This window comes from Gasterosteus aculeatus, chromosome X (genome assembly GCF_964276395.1).
Source record: "Gasterosteus aculeatus chromosome X, fGasAcu3.hap1.1, whole genome shotgun sequence".
NCBI lineage: Eukaryota > Metazoa > Chordata > Actinopteri > Perciformes > Gasterosteidae > Gasterosteus > Gasterosteus aculeatus.
In genome coordinates this window covers 742,960-759,574 of record NC_135698.1, presented here as the reverse complement: position 1 = coordinate 759,574, position 16,615 = coordinate 742,960, and the positions used below count along the sequence as shown (strand labels likewise).

The 16,615-nt window shown below is 48.6% G+C and overlaps 2 protein-coding genes across 4 annotated transcripts in view; one reads left to right on the top strand and one right to left on the bottom strand.

Annotated features, from left to right (window-relative positions):
• Positions 1 to 229: 229 nt before the first annotated feature.
• On the top strand, positions 230 to 4,173 carry LOC144383629 (uncharacterized). The gene is made up of 5 exons (XM_078081901.1): positions 230 to 454; positions 1,281 to 1,355; positions 1,442 to 1,490; positions 3,730 to 3,807; positions 3,907 to 4,173. Exons 1-5 carry the CDS (start codon positions 362 to 364, stop codon positions 3,996 to 3,998), a joined length of 387 nt encoding a protein of 128 aa, XP_077938027.1. The 5' UTR covers positions 230 to 361; the 3' UTR covers positions 3,999 to 4,173.
• Positions 4,174 to 6,968: 2,795 nt separating this feature from the next.
• The window catches only part of LOC144383731 (partitioning defective 6 homolog alpha-like), a 19,968-nt gene continuing 10,321 nt past the window's right edge, over positions 6,969 to 16,615 (bottom strand). Inside the window, exons 1-5 of one of the 3 annotated variants that reach the window (XM_078082603.1) lie at positions 13,168 to 15,694; positions 11,005 to 11,294; positions 10,803 to 10,928; positions 10,555 to 10,730; positions 6,969 to 10,461 (exon numbers count right to left, since the gene is read on the bottom strand). In XM_078082603.1, the coding sequence (XP_077938729.1) occupies positions 10,143 to 10,461; positions 10,555 to 10,730; positions 10,803 to 10,928; positions 11,005 to 11,294; positions 13,168 to 13,186 (930 nt within the window). In that variant the 5' untranslated portion in view covers positions 13,187 to 15,694 and the 3' untranslated portion in view covers positions 6,969 to 10,142. Of the gene's footprint in view, positions 10,462 to 10,554; positions 10,731 to 10,802; positions 10,929 to 11,004; positions 12,430 to 13,167; positions 15,695 to 16,615 lie in introns of those variants that run through there. The other 2 variants (XM_078082605.1, XM_078082602.1) reach the window with 2 other exon arrangements.

The window sequence follows — 16,615 nt, the reverse complement described above, 5'->3', positions numbered from 1 at the left end:
GGTGTTGCTCAAATATGTTTGTGTACCTTCACATCCGTGTAGAGCCCCCGGCACTCAATCCACTCAATTAAGGTACACGATTGGATTGTGGAGGCTGTGGAGTGAAGAGAATCACATCAGTGATGCTTCATTGTAAGAGCTTTCACAAATGAGGTTAATTTGTGATACCGAGAAATCCTCTATTGGAAATAAAAACATCCCCGTGAAATACTTTACTGATGCCGTTGCTCGGTGGGACGCGGGGCCCGGCACAGCGGCCCTGCTATTGATGTTCCTCGCTGCAGATCACGGCCCTGACGTCAGCCCGTGTTTTTCTGCTGTTTTCCGGAGCCTCCAGTAAACAGGAGTCCTGTCGCTCCTGATGGGGAGCAGAATCGAACCGGTTGCCATCGCGGATAAAAGCAGGCGGGAACTGGGCTCCGAACCACACGCTGCTCCCGCTGCAGCAGATATGGTGAGTGGAGACTTTTGCTCTTTGAAAACTCGTCGAACTCAGTTTGTGTAAATTTGTTTGGCTGTAAAATATGAAGTCTAATTAAAATATGAATTAATTGATTTGTCTAAATCACAAGTGTAGAATCATAGTCGAGTAAATACTCATGATGCAACTGTACAGTTTACAGTTAGCTTTCATTTGACTCAGTGTTAACAGCCATACTGATCGTTTTATTCCTAATATATTTGACTTATTTTTGGTTTACAATTTGTCTTCATATAGATACAACTGCTCAAGTATTTTACTAATCAATTTCTTTATTGATTCATAATCAGAAACAAAAAGTGTTGCAAACTGGTGGGACACTCAGCAACAGAATACCGATCAAAGTCAAATTTAAATAGACAATTTGAACAATGCAAGTTGACACTAGTTTGTTAATATAGACTCTAAGTGACACATTGTCATTAGAGCTGATTATTTAGGCTGCAGATCTGAAGCTTTGTGTTCCTTCATGTCGCAAAGCGCTCGTGTTTCACCACAACTTTCTATTCTTCACACATCGTGTTCATGTGCGTGAGGGTCGGTGTTTCTCTGTGTACATTTACTCAGACGCTGGTAAACGCAGCATTAATTAGTAATTCATTCAATTTTATTCATTCAACTGACAAAAAAACCCACATGTGGCTTTTCAATGAGCCTTTTCACCTTTCCAGCCGCATGTTTTCTTAGTGTATATATATATATCGTGTGGTATATATATATATATATATACACACACATTACCATTAAACTACTGAACCAAGCGGAGCTCATCCCACCTGTTTGCATGCTCTTGTTGCAGAAGATCACGGCCCTGGTTGGGTGGACCGTCGCCCTCGTCCTCTCCCTGTTGGTTGAGTCCTGTCGTCCACAGAAGGTAAAACTCACCAGCTGCTGCTGTTCTCCTCCGCTGACTTTCTGTGTCACGCTCAGCAGAGCAGACGTTGTCCTCTCTCCCCTCAGCTCAACGTCCACTGGGGTCCTCAGTCCATGATGTACTTGAAGGGAAAACGTGAGTTTGACCCCTCAGCCGACTGGTGCTGACGTCACGTGTTCAGAGCAGATGCTTCATCTTTCTCGTCACTTTGTACACGTTTCTCCAACATCGGGCCGAGCGGATCACATAGAACCGCCATCACATAGAACCACCATCACTTAGAACCACCATCACATAGAACCACCATCAGATAGAACCACCATCAGATAGAACCACCATCACATAGAACCACCATCACTTAGAACCACCATCACTTAGAACCACCATCAGATAGAACCACCATCACTTAGAACCACCATCAGATAGAACCGCCATCAGATAGAAACGCCATCGCATAGAACCGCCATCGCATAGAACCACCATCAGATAGAACCACCATCACATAGAACCACCATCACATAGAACCACCATCACATAGAACCACCATCACATAGAACCACCATCACATAGAACCACCATCAGATAGAACCACCATCAGATAGAACCACCATCGCATAGAAACACCATCGCATAGAAACACCATCGCATAGAAACACCATCGCATAGAACCGCCATCAGATAGAAACGCCATCGCATAGAACCGCCATCAGATAGAAACGCCATCACATAGAACCGCCATCGGATAGAACCGCCATCGCATAGAACCGCCATCGCATAGAACCGCCATCAGATAGAACCGCCATCAGATAGAACCGCCATCACATAGAACCGCCATCACATAGAACCGCCATCACATAGAACCACCATCACATAGAACCACCATCAGATAGAACCACCATCACGTAGAACCACCATCACGTAGAACCACCATCAGATAGAACCACCATCAGATAGAACCGCCATCACATAGAACCGCCATCACATAGAACCGCCATCACATAGAACCGCCATCAGATAGAACCGCCATCACGTAGAACCACCATCACGTAGAACCACCATCAGGTAGAACCACCATCAGATAGAACCACCATCAGATAGAACCACCATCGCATAGAAACACCATCGCATAGAAACACCATCGCATAGAACCGCCATCAGATAGAAACGCCATCGCATAGAACCGCCATCAGATAGAAACGCCATCACATAGAACCGCCATCGGATAGAACCGCCATCGCATAGAACCGCCATCGCATAGAACCGCCATCAGATAGAACCGCCATCAGATAGAACCGCCATCACATAGAACCGCCATCACATAGAACCGCCATCACATAGAACCGCCATCACATAGAACCACCATCACATAGAACCACCATCAGATAGAACCACCATCACGTAGAACCACCATCACGTAGAACCACCATCAGATAGAACCACCATCAGATAGAACCGCCATCACATAGAACCGCCATCACATAGAACCGCCATCAGATAGAACCACCATCACGTAGAACCACCATCACGTAGAACCACCATCAGATAGAACCACCATCAGATAGAACCACCATCGCATAGAACCACCATCGCATAGAACCACCATCGCATAGAACCGCCATCAGATAGAACCACCATCAGATAGAACCACCATCGCATAGAACCGCCATCGCATAGAACCACCATCAGATAGAACCACCATCAGATAGAACCACCATCGCATAGAACCACCATCGCATAGAACCGCCATCGCATAGAAACGCCATCGCATAGAAACGCCATCGCATAGAACCGCCATCGCATAGAACCGGCATCAGATAGAACCACCATCACGGTGGTGGCAGCAGCAGGTGTCAGGACCAGGGTACAGAAGGAACTATGACCTATGGAGACCTGCTACGGGAGAAGATAATTAGTCATGTGCATTAATGAAACGTGGACGACTGTAGAAGGGGAGCGTGAGAGAGGAGCTTGTGCATTGGGTGTTTTAATATACGGCTCCTGAGGCCATTGTTGGTAAAAATATAATAAAATGTTAATGCGTTGAGACTAAATACACGTAGAGCAATTATCTTATTTTGCAACTTAAATCTTAAATTGTATGACTTTAATCTCACAAATTCTTTTCCCTGACTGATCATTTATTTGTTGACCTGCAATGGCTCCAATGCACCGTCGTAGTCGTGGTTTACTGTGACTAGTTGAAGGTCTGCAGGCTACACAGACGCACACATTAAACCCTTAGAAAATCATGTCCGCCACTAAAGGCATTAAAACAGGTTCCTCCTACAGATCTGCAGTAAATCACCATGTCTGCCCGCTAAACAGCACAGCAGCATGTCCGTGCAACCGTGTCTTCTGCTGTGTTTGACCCCAGATGGCAGGAGGTTCGTGTCGGAGGACGACCGCGGCGTCCTGACGCAGGGTCTGCAGGGCTGGTACGCGCTGCTCAGAGGTACGAAGGTCACGGCCGCTGCAGCAAACGCTGAGCTCTTTTTGCCTGGCAGAGTTGTTTTTGTCATGTGTGTGTGTGTGTGTGTGTGTGTGTCTGCAGGAACCCTAAAGCTGCAGGCCCCGGACATCAGTAAACGCAGACACATTGTGAGGTCAGAGAAGGTCCTCATCCACTACCTCCAGGAGCGATGAGACACCCAGAGTCCCACCGTGTCCACCTGGGACACACACAACTTACACCACAGCGGTTCTATCAGGTGTGACAGGTGGAGGTGGAGGGTGGTGCCAAAGGGAACACCAGCGGCTTGTTGTCTCGCTCATTGTACAGAAGAACCTAAATGCTTTGAATAAATGTTGGGAGATGGTCTGTAAACGTTTCCGGTCTTGACCTCTACGGCTGCCGTGTGTCCTCATGACCACTAGAGGGGGTCGTTTGATCGCAGAACACCTGATGGTGCTTTTATCCTCACAAAGGTGTAGATTTTCTCTTTATTCTTCCCCACATCACTTTAGTCCACTAACCGATAAGGTGATGAACCAGATGTGCACGTCTGTATATAAGGATGTGAAATATGCACAAACAGAGAGATGAATCCTTCATTCATAAGTTGTTGTGGAGGGAAACTCGCTGGACGCCAACAGCCGGCGTTATTTGCATCCTCGATGATGAGCCTCTGTCATCCGCTCGGATCTCAACTGTGGAGCCAAGCTGAGCAAACGTCATTTAGTGAATGAAGCATCATAAGACACACGGCGTGATGTATGTTTTTTTTGTACATTTGTTGTAATTGTTTCACAACCTTTATGGTGAATCGGCAAAATAATTAGAATCTCTGTGTGTAAGAAGCCAACAAAATGCCCTTGTTGCATCAAATACCTCAAGTGGTGCTTTTTTAAACTTAAATTAAATGCAAAGCACTAGATTGAACCTGTGTGACGTCTTTCTGAGCATCTTTCGTCCATGGGAATTACCCACAATTCTTAGCAATGTGCCGCTGAACAAGAGGGTCACCAGAGGAAGCTATATATATATATATATATATAGATATATAATTACACAAACCCTCCATACGGACTCTCAGTAGTGGGACGGCGGGACGCTCCCTCTGCATTTGGACCATCTCCCTGCTGCAGCGCCGCAGATGAGATGTTCCCACTGGTTCTCCGGCAGGTTACCCGTCTGGACGTTCACATCTGGAATAAAGGATCCGTGCATGATGCACTGAGATCACCGGCGTCACAAACAGCTTTGTGTTCAGTAGACGGCCAAGGACCTTCCTCCTCCACCACCAGGCGGGTTCTTCTACCTGCAAGTGGCCTCCACACCAACTGGTCGTGTCTCTACAGCCAGAGACGAGCATCTTCTCAGCGTGAGACACTGCGGCTCAGTTCTTTATCACGACCACATCTCAGCGTTTGCAATTTATAAACTTGTTCACTCAATGAAACATGTTTCCATCACAGAGAGATGTTCTGTTATTAAGGACTTATTCTGCAAAACTTTTGATCGGTGTATAAAAAGTTTTCTCTTCATTATAAATATTTCAGATGGAGGCTGACTGAAGCTCCATGGCGCCCCGATAACATAAAGTCTCATTGGCCGCCTGCCGACCAATTAGGGCCCAGGCTTCAGTTGTCTCTTGGTTAAAATGATTAAGTATACACAAGTGTAACAGCATAACAAGGTTGTAAAATATGGACAAAGAAAGGCAAGTCAATGGGTCAAAAGTACAAAGACAGTTCAAGTTATTCACTCTGACCTTTGGCCACAGATCCCGGTTAAGAGGATTATGTCACAGCGGCTCAGCAGAGAGCAGCTCGTCCTTCAAGGGTTCGATCCGCATGGACACGAGTCCTCGACCCGCGCTGGCGCTCCGGCGCGTGAACGGTGCTCGCTGATGTCACGGCTTTGTCATCAAGCGCAAGAACCAGGTGAGTTTTGTGCAAAACTGCCTGAAACAAGCAAATAAATGATCTGAACAAAAGAAACGTTCACACGTCAGGAAGACGTTTCCCAACCGGTTGAAGGATTTTAAACTGAGGCGAGAGAACTTCCACGTGAACACCGTGAGCGCCGCGTTTCTCTTCCCACATCCTCGTTTCCTCCAACCATGAAACCGGGCTCTGTTGGCCTTCAGCTGCACAAACAGCGGCGTGCTTTGGTTCAGCTGATCACCTCCGCTCGGCCCGATCGCATTTCTGTTCCACTACGCTGCTGCCGTAATCAGCTTAGGCGCCTCCTGCTTTCTCTTTTCGGGAGGGAGACGGGTATGAACTTTAACCCCACGGTTAGACCGAGGAGGTCCGAGTGAACCAGGAGGTCCGGTCCTGCAAAGTGAGGTCCATGAGGAGGTGACCTTCTCTCTCCGGACCGGCCGGGTGACGCCGCGGGTCAAAGGAACAAGACGGCAGCTCGAAGTTGTCGTTTGGTTTCTAGTCGCCCCGAGGAGTCGCCCCCTGATGGTCGGCAGAGAGGCTTCAGGTTTAAGAGCCTTCCTCCCTCTGCAGAGCCTCACATCTGGTGCTTCCTTTCAGTGGATTTGTTACCTAAACCCGAAGGAGGAACTTCTCCCACGTGAGGCCGGTGAGGTTCCACCGCGAGGTGGTCTCCATAGTTTGTTTTTTCTTTTTCCCACATATTGGGTTTCAGGCCCCGAAGGAGCAGAGACCTCGTGAGTTTGTGTCAAACTGTTATTAATTCCGGAGCTGGAAACGTGACACCAACCCGATAACTGAATAATCTTCCGTTCTTCATCATTCTGAAAGCAAAACACTAAAATGACTCATTTTACGTTTTTAATATTTCAGAGAGGCATAACAGAAACAGCACAGCTCACTTGGAGACACTTAATAATCCCCATATCAATCATTAGTAAACTCATTTAACTGGTTGTGGAGTTCATATGATAAACTCACACCAGCTACTCAATAAACTACTTTAGTTTAAATGAATAATGTTGTTCATCAGAACTCAACAGACGAACTGAACCTCGTAAAAAGTGGTAATGGAAGTTGACTAATTGATGCACAACCTGCTCTCTGCTCTACAAACGACAAATGCAGCAGAAACAACATCAGATTCCGTCGTTAGACACTAAGGGAGAGAATGAAACCAGCAAAAGGATTCGCATGAAAGAAAAAAGGAAATATAATCACACGTGGGGCTTTTTAACGTTTTATTTTTTGATCTTTAAATGACTCACAGTTTAGTTACAGATAGAAACCAGCAGTGTTCAGAACGTTCTTGCTCAAAAAAGGCACTTCCTTTGTTTTCTAAACGCTTGTACAGTCTGAGGAGACACCTTCACTTTGTGCTCAGGCACACGAACCGCCACCTCCACCACCACCACCACCACCTCCACCATCACCTCCACCATCATCACCAAATGGGCCGCAGACACAATCAAGAGCAATGTGACATTGAAGGCAGCACCGGCTGTTTTCTGCTGAGTCGGTGCAGCTCAGAGTCTCAGGGGATCCATTTAGCCTCCCTGTGGTTCTCCTACCACACTGAACCCGTGACCTTCACCTTCTACGCCGCAGGGAGGAGCAGCACGGAGCAAAGTGTGGAGAGGAGCTTCATCAAGAGAGAATTTAAAACGTACATCCATGAAACAACGACATGACAAGCTACTTATTTTATTTAGCAAACCTGTCATGTTAAGAAAACCAAGTGATTCTATCGTTTTATACCTTTTATCGCTTCTTTGGTCCTTCACAGTTTTAAGGTATTTAACACTGTGATTGTAACCTGGGAGGAAACAAGTGTTCCTTTAAAACCTAATTGAAGAAGCAGATTAGTAGAACGTCTTTGCGTTTTCTTGAGGAGAAACGGCTGCACATTGAGCGAGTCCTTCATGTACCGAAACGATTAGCCTAGCTTAGCATGGAGACTGAAAGCGGGGGGGGGGGGGCACTTGCCCACTTCAGTCAAAAAGTGCTAGCGGGCCGAGCTAATAAAGACGAGTGGAGGTTTGGACAGAGAGACATTAAGACAGGACAGAAATGTCCAGTCGCTCCACCTCAACGACACGTGCAGCTTTCTATTACAGACGGTGGCTCAGGAGGTAACGAACGACTTCAACAAGAACCTTTTATGTTCTTTTACAATGCCGTTTTTATTCAGCAAACTAGGGGAGGAGCTGAGCATCTTATGCTAAGCTAAGCTACACGTCTCACTGCTTCGCTGGGGGCCAAATGAACCTGCTAGAGACATTATTATTACTTTATTTCGTACATGATGGTGCACATGTCCGGTCCGGTTCGCCCAGTAATCCATGTTTTATTATTCTTTCCTTCAGAAGCATCAAACCCAGCGTGAGTCGGCAGGAACACACGTATGATCGGTTCATACAACGATGCTGCGTGTCAGAAGGACGCGGCAGCGTTTAGTTTGGGGATCATTTAGTCATGCGATCATTTTAAAATGCACTTGATGCTGTTAGAAAACAGACGAGAGACGAGAGACGAGAGACGCATGCGGAACTCAGAGACCGCGGTGCGCATGTGGACGCATTCAGCAACGACCTACCACACACACACACGCACACGCACACACGCACACGCACGCACGCACACGCACGCACGCACGCACGCACGCACGCACACGCACACACACACGCACACCACCGCGCTCCGTCTCCTCTCAATAGAATTTAAAAGTACAAGAATAAGAAAAATAGTTTCCATATTTTAACACTTAATATAAAATGTTCTCTTACATTAAAAACATCTCCCGTGTACTGAAGATCGCCCTTATTTCATAATCTCACATTTATTTACAGTAAATTACATTTAAATGACCAAAATAGAAAAGCGTGTGTGTGTGTGTGTGTTGAAATGACCTCCAGCTGATTCCCTCAAACAGGCTTCGTGATGCATTCACACGCAATCAGACAAACGGGTGATGACTTGTGGCTGCGGTGATGCTTCTAACACGCGTGGAGCTCTGCTCTCAAACCCGGTTACAGAGAAGAGAACGTTTGGGGGGGAAATGCAGAGTCAGTTAAAGGTCGGTTGGAGATGCTACGTCTACTCCACCCGCCTCGGCAGCTCCGCCTGCGGTCTGGGTTGAAGTGAGCGTCCGCTCGGCGTCGCCCGCGTCATTCTTCTCACTTTGAACACGATGTGGGGGAAACCACTAACTAACTAACTAACCAACTAACCAACTCTGTTAGTTTTACCATAAAGTTTAAATTGTCAACTGAAAAAAACCTGCAAACTGCACGACTCCGTCAGCGCTTCGACTACGTCTGTAATCCGCCAGTAGGGGGAAACACACACACACACACACACACACACACACACACACACGCACACACACACACTTGTGTATATGAGCAAGATGGGAGTAACAGGAGTTTTATTCTGTTATTTGGAGTGTGTTTTGTACGAGTGCCGGCGTTGAAACACTTTTTCCGTTTCCTCCAAACCCTTTTCTCAGAATGAGTCGGTAAATCAGCCAAAGTGCGACACGATGTTTGCGATTCACGGCCGTTGTGTTTGCGTGTTGTCCAGCAGGTAGAAGCTTTATTCATAGAACTGATCAGCCTGAATGGAACTTCATTTCTCTTTAATTACACATATTTAAAAGATGTTTTTTTAAACCCAACCGATGAAATAAATCAAGGTGATTTTTCAACGAATGATCCAAAGAGAAGAAAAATCTTAATTTAAAAAAGGATTTCAGATCTGATCAAATTCCTTTTGTTTCATATTAAAGTCAATCAGTGTCTTGAATATATTTTTTGAGATTTAAGTAAAACGTTCCTGCGGCGAGCGACTCGCGGCGCAGAGCTCTGTGACTTGTATAAATAATATAGATTAGCGCGTGTGGGGGATTAATAATACACCCTGAGTTAATTACATCACTGCTGCCTTCTGATTGGCTCAATGCAGTCCTCCCCGCGGTGATGCCTTCAGGTGTCCGCGGGGATTTGAAGAAACCTTCCATACAGAATAAAGCGGCGGTGAACGCCGTCCACGTTCCTTTGCGACTGAACTTAAATGGACGAAGAGAGAAAAGTCGCTCGTGTTGATTCAAATCTCCATCAGAGGCAAACAGGCGTCGGGAAAACGGGCAAAGCGTCGGCGCCCTGAAGGTTTCACCGCGTACGCGCCGAGGCGAGCAGGCGTCTTCTTCGCCGCGGTGACATCAAACCAACGTGTGGCGACAATCTGACGCCTTAAATCTCCTTCAGCCGACTGTATATTGTTGTTTCTGTGAAGCTCGGCGGTTGCCCTGGTAACCGCGCGGTGCGGCCGTAACCTCTCGCGGTCCCGGTGATCACAGGAGGGGGGGGGGGGGGGGGGGTGGGGGTGTCGGCGTTGCCGTGGCTACAGCGTGAGGACGTTGCCGTCCTCTCTCATGGTCTCCTGGCTGGTACGAGACGCGTGGGCGGGATTTCCGTTGTGGTTGGACGGCGCCGCGGAGCTGTCGCTCAGGGACGCCGCTACGCTACTGGGCAACGAGACGCTGTGTGGGAGGGGCCGAGCGCCGGCCGGGTCGCGCGGCCCGGGCGAGTCTCTGTTGAGGTTGGCGTTGTTGCTGTTGGTTACCAGATGGGGGTCAAAGGGCGTCAGGCAGTCGCTCTCCAGGATGAGGTCGCCGTCGCCGTCGTCGTCGTCGTCGCTGTCGCCCTCGGCGATGCTGTTGCTAAGCAACAACACATGAAGGGGGAAATCACGAATACGCAACAGCTGGTTTAATAAAAATGCAAAAATGTTCGGTGCGTCGGTCACGCCTTACCTGGCGGTGAGCGGGTTGCTCTGGGAGGCGGGGCTTGGCGAGTCATGTGACCCGGCTGAGCTCACGGAGTTTCCCACTGAGGTTTTGCTGGCGCGATGCAGCACGTTGTTCCTCTGGTTGGCCGGCTTGACGGTGACGATGAGGTTGTGGCTGTTGGCCACCATCATGTCCGTGACCTGAGCGAGAGGAGAGACTCAGCACGGCGGCGCCACGTCGCCACGGGAGGCTTCGCGGCGCGGCGCACGTACCTGGTCCAGCGACTTCCCCGCCACGTCGATGCCGTTGACCTCGAGGATCTCGTCGTTGACCCCCAGCAGCCCCGTGCTCTCTGCCAGCCCGCCGCGTACCAGGCGGGATATGAAGACCCCCGGGACCTACGGGGCCAGCGACACGCAGTCATTACAAAGGTTAAGGCGTCGTCTACGCCCACAGACCAACGAGTGACCCCACCTTCTCCACGCCCTGTTGGGTCACGCGCACGCTCACGCCGTCCCGGATGTAGAAGCCCAGCGGCTTGTGGGTGCCGTGCTTGTGGAGCCGCACGCGCCGGTGGGTCTCGGGCAAGATGTCCACGTCGATGATGGACGAGATCTGCCGGAAGTTCTGCGGCAGGCCGATCATGAGGCCCGGCCGGCTCTTTGAGTGGGCGGAGCCGGAGACGGAGGTGCGCAGTCCGGTTAGGCCGAGCCCCTTTTTACGCCGCTGCAGCGAGTTGGTGGCAAAAACGACGGGTTCTCCCTCTGAAAGGAGACACGTCATCGTTAATGGGGTCCTGTCCCCGGTCCCGTCCTGCCGATCTGAGGTTACATGGATGAAACCAACGCTGTCCAGCAGAGCCTCACTCACCCAGTTACCCACCAATGGAAAACACATGTGGACCACATGTAAACAGTGGACATGGACACGACGACACCACCCCCCCCCCCCTTGTCTGTGGAACTGTTGAAGCCTTCATCTCGTATCTTGGCGTCTCGCTCACACATGAGTTAGCAGCTACTTTTATAGCAATTTATCTCTACGTGTCTGAAAGTGGCAGATTTTATATATTATTTCAGGACAGGATGCAGAGCCGCTGTTTCCTGTGACCTACAGCAGTAATAATCCACTTAAATGAAGACGGGCAGTGAAGCAGAGCGATGGAGACGTGGTACACAAAGTGTAAGTATATAGTACACATAGTACAATAGTACATTTGAGCGGACCATTAACACACAGGACCTCTGTTACATGAGGCAGAGTCAAAGTTCATATCTCATATCTACAGGAAGGTTTTTGATATAAAACACCTGGACAGGACGAGGTACCGTTGATGGGCTGAGCAGGTGAACGTGAGGTAGTGAAGGTCCGTCTCTAATAAAACGAATTAACGCTTGTTAAACCATTAAAATCATATTTCCACAACACTAAAAGAACACGATCCAACCTGCCCGACTGACTGATTAATACCAAAAGATGGTGGACGGTTAAGACTCGTTCCATCTCAGTCCATCATCCCTTGTTGTTGTTGTTGTTGTTGTGCAGCAGGTGACTGAGTCGCTGAGGGCTGTGTTCATAGTGACGATGATCGGGAGGATTAAAGGTTTCTATCCCACATGACGTGAAATCAACCAACTATTTGTGCGCATCTTGCTGAGGTTCTCTGCCAGATAGAAGCTCGTGTTGGAGGAACACCTGCTTCATGCTGATCGTTGTATCACAACACGAGCCGGAGTCCTTCAGAGAGACTGAGGAGACCAAGGAGACCGAGGTGACCAAGGAGACCGAGGTGACCAAGGTGACCGAGGAGACCGAGGAGACCAAGGAGACCGAGGAGACCAAGGAGACCGAGGAGACCGAGGAGACCAAGGAGACCAAGGAGACCGGGGAGACCAAGGAGACCGGGGAGACCAGGGAGACCAAGGAGACCGAGGAGACCAAGGAGACCTTGGAGACCGAGGAGACCGAGGAAACCGAGGAAACCAAGGAGACCAAGGAGACCTAGGAGACCAAGGAGACCGAGGAGGCCGAGGTGACCGAGGAGACCAAGGAGACCAAGGAGACCGAGGAAACCAAGGAAACCGAGGAAACCAAGGAGACTGGGGAGACTGAGGTGACCAAGGAGACCAAGGAGACCAAGGAGACCATGGAGACCAAGGAGACCGGGGAGACCAAGGAGACCGGGGAGACCGAGGAGACCAAGGAGACCTTGGAGACCGAGGAGACCGAGGAAACCGAGGAAACCAAGGAGACCAAGGAGACCAAGGAGACCTAGGAGACCAAGGAGACCGAGGAGGCCGAGGTGACCGAGGAGACCAAGGAGACCAAGGAGACCGAGGAAACCAAGGAAACCGAGGAAACCAAGGAGACCAAGGAGACTGGGGAGACTGAGGTGACCAAGGAGACCAAGGAGACCGGGGAGACCGAGGAGACCAAGGAGACCTTGGAGACCGAGGAGACCGAGGAAACCGAGGAAACCAAGGAGACCAAGGAGACCAAGGAGACCGAGGAGGCCGAGGTGACCGAGGAGACCAAGGAGACCGAGGAAACCAAGGAAACCGAGGAAACCAAGGAGACCAAGGAGACTGGGGAGACTGGGGAGACCGAGGAGACCGAGGAGACTGAGGACAGTCTGACCTGCAGCTGCTGGTTCCATCTCGTGGTTCTTTTTGGTCTTCCTGCCTTTTCCTTTTCCCTCCCCAGCGTGTGAAGTCCTCTTGTTCCTGCGCTACTTTTGGTTTGTCTTGGATCACCGAGTAAAGATTCTGAACCTGGAAAGAGTCTTTTCGTTGTGACCCCTCACAGGAACCCGTCCCCCCCTCGGAGGACTGAAGGGCTGCTTTGTGCCACCTACAGGACTTGAGGCTTAACTCAATACAGGACCGACACCAGAAGACTTCACTAGTCACCTGATAGTTTCCTGCTGCCCTGAAACTGGAAAAATGACCCGAGCCCACAAAGACCACACAGAAATGTACTTTTTCCAGCCAGAAAGTAGCTGAAACTTTAGAAATATTGAATGTAGGAATGTTTTGACTGACGTACTGATTTCCCATCAAATGTGTAGGTTGAACAGAACCAGGCGTTCTGGAACCATGAGCCCACAGAGTCTTACTGCTCTGACACACATTGTGAGTCCTGAGACAAACAAACCAACTTGTCATTTGCCTTTTGCAGATTATTTGAATAAAAGCCGCCGAAGGGAAAAACCTGCTGTGACGTCATTGACTCCAAACAGCACTAAAAGGAGTCGAGTAAAAACCTGGAACCAAGAGGAGCGATGAAACATATTACTTCTCTGAAGGAGTTGAATGTGCCACAAAAATAACGTTCACCCTCAAATGTAAACTGGCAGTTCTGACATCGAACCGGGTCAAAGACTAAAAGCCCCGATCAGCTTTATTATTATATAAGCTGAACTGTATGAAACTAAATGTGTCACTTTCACCCCCAATAAACTCTTGATGGGAGTCAATGGGAACGTTGTGTTCTACGTCGGGTTCCACGTCGTGTTCCACGTCGTGTTCCACATGCTAACTTGCCCAGCGCCTTAGTATGATGGCTGTGGTGCAGAAGGGAACAAACATCCTGTTGTTCATGTCGTCACAGTGATTCATGATCAACGTGCGCCGACCTTCATCTTCATGGTTCCTGTGGTTTTATTCTGTTAGTTCACAGCTTGGCTTTCACTGCAGCACCGACCCGTCTTCCCCTGTTTGATGGACCTTTGTAACAACAAGGCGTGAAGAAGCGTGTTGCTGAAACATGTGCAGAGACACACACACACACACACACACACACACGCACACACACACCCTCTCTCTCTCTCACTGGATGCGGCCACTCTCTGAATGCAGTATCAGGGCTGTTAGCACATTACATAGAATACGTGTGTGTGTGTGCGTGTGTGTGTGCGTGTGTGTGTGTGTGTGTGTTGGGGCAGACAGAACAAGGGTCCAGACTGAAGCCCCCCCCTCTCTGTCTCTCAAGGCAACGAGACCACAGACGGATTAACAATGTAAATCTGGGAATATTGTTCTGTTCTTGATTGGAACAACAAAAAGGTCCAAACCCAAATAATCCTCCCAACTGTGCTGATACGATATCTTAGCAGCGCGCGGCGGTCGTTTGTTGTTGTTGAAGCATAAAGACACAAAGACGTTTCCGTCTAACGAGGGACGCAAAGGGGACAGAAGGTCACTGTCAAAGTAAAAGCTTTTACAACAACACATTAACAAGGGACTTTTATTGGGACGGATTTACAGACAAAAGGGGGCTTAGCGCCGAATTAGCATAGCTTTGTTAGCGGCTAGCGGTTAGCTCTCAGGATCTTGTGGTCATTGGCTTTGAGGACTCACAGATGGAAATGTGTATTTACACACTGCAGAGTAAAACGCTTGATAAAACGTGCTCATGATGTCATAAGGGCGTTTACCTTTACGGCCTTTTCACAACAACAACAACCACCAATAAAAACAGAGCAAGCTGCCAAACTCCTTCTGGTTGATGGGCGGATTTGATCTTCAGGACACGATGAGCGATAAACCGCCACACGCTTCCTTCCTCCTGGTGGCGTCAGGTACACGTGAGGCCTCTGAACTAGTAAACGTTGGACTACTCAACCGGTAACCAGAGAACTGTGCAGGTAAAGCGTCACAAAGCCACATGAATCACTCGTGACGCTGCTGCTCTTTGTCCGCGCTGTGGGAGGAGGAGGAGGAGGAGGAGGAAGAGCGTGGTAATCTGACCCTTTGCTAATTTCCCTTCGGGCTTTGCAGCGAGGAAATGAAAGGTCGGAGAGCTTCCCGCCGCTCTGCTCGTCCTCCTCCCGTCTGTCGACGCGCCGGCAGCAGGACGGTGATTCGTGGGCGACAGCGAACAGAAGCAGCCGACTCGTCACTTATTCACTCGCGCGTTACGCTGAATACGTAACACAGGAAACACAATGCAATGTTTCAGGCTGTAAATGCTATTTATGTGTGTCATTGTATCAGTGGGCTGTTGTGCTGCATCACGGTGAGTAGAGAGAGATTAGAGCTGTAACAACGATTACCGACAAAACGGTTTATTTTGTGAGGAATAATTGTCATTTCTTTACGACGTGCATGAAGTGAGCTTTGAATCCGTTTGGTCGGACAAGTTCTCAGCGAGTGAGTCTAGTGAAGCCTGGATGGATCACAGTGACGCCACTAGAGACACTGAAGACAGTAAAGACACTAGAGACACTGAAGACACTAGAGACAGTAAAGACACTAGAGACACTAGAGACAGTAAAGACACTAGAGACAGTAAAGACACTAGAGACAGTAAAGACAGTAAAGACACTAGAGACAGTAAAGACACTAGAGACACTGAAGACACTAGAGACACTGAAGACACTAGAGACACTGAAGACACTAGAGACAGTAAAGACACTAGAGACACTGAAGACACTAGAGACAGTAAAGACACTAGAGACACTGAAGACACTAGAGACAGTAAAGACACTAGAGACACTGAAGACACTAGAGACAGTAAAGACACTAGAGACACTGAAGACACTAGAGACACTAGAGACAGTAAAGACACTAGAGACAGTAAAGACACTAGAGACACTGAAGACACTAGAGACACTAGAGACAGTAAAGACACTAGAGACACTGAAGACACTAGAGACAGTAAAGACACTAGAGACAGTAAAGACACTAGAGACACTGAAGACACTAGAGACAGTAAAGACACTAGAGACAGTAAAGACACTAGAGACACTGAAGACACTAGAGACAGTAAAGACACTAGAGACACTGAAGACACTAGAGACAGTACAGACACTAGAGACACTGAAGACACTAGAGACACTAGAGACAGTAAAGACACTAGAGACACTAGAGACAGTAAAGACACTAGAGACACTAGAGACAGTAAAGACACTAGAGACACTAGAGACACTAGAGACAGTAAAGACACTAGAGACACTAGAGACACTAGAGACAGTAAAGACACTAGAGACACTAGAGACAGTAAAGACACTAGAGACAGTAAAGACACTAGAGACACTGAAGACACTAGAGACAGTAAAGACACTAGAGACACTGAAGACACTAGA

Bases quoted from the DNA above. Each gene is read 5' to 3' on its own strand.
- LOC144383629 (XM_078081901.1), top strand. From the start codon at position 362: ATGGGGAGCAGAATCGAACCGGTTGCCATCGCGGATAAAAGCAGGCGG. The intron at 1,356-1,441 runs GTAAAACTCACC...CTCTCCCCTCAG, and splicing joins AGTCCTGTCGTCCACAGAAG to CTCAACGTCCACTGGGGTCC. The intron at 1,491-3,729 runs GTGAGTTTGACC...GTTTGACCCCAG, and splicing joins GATGTACTTGAAGGGAAAAC to ATGGCAGGAGGTTCGTGTCG.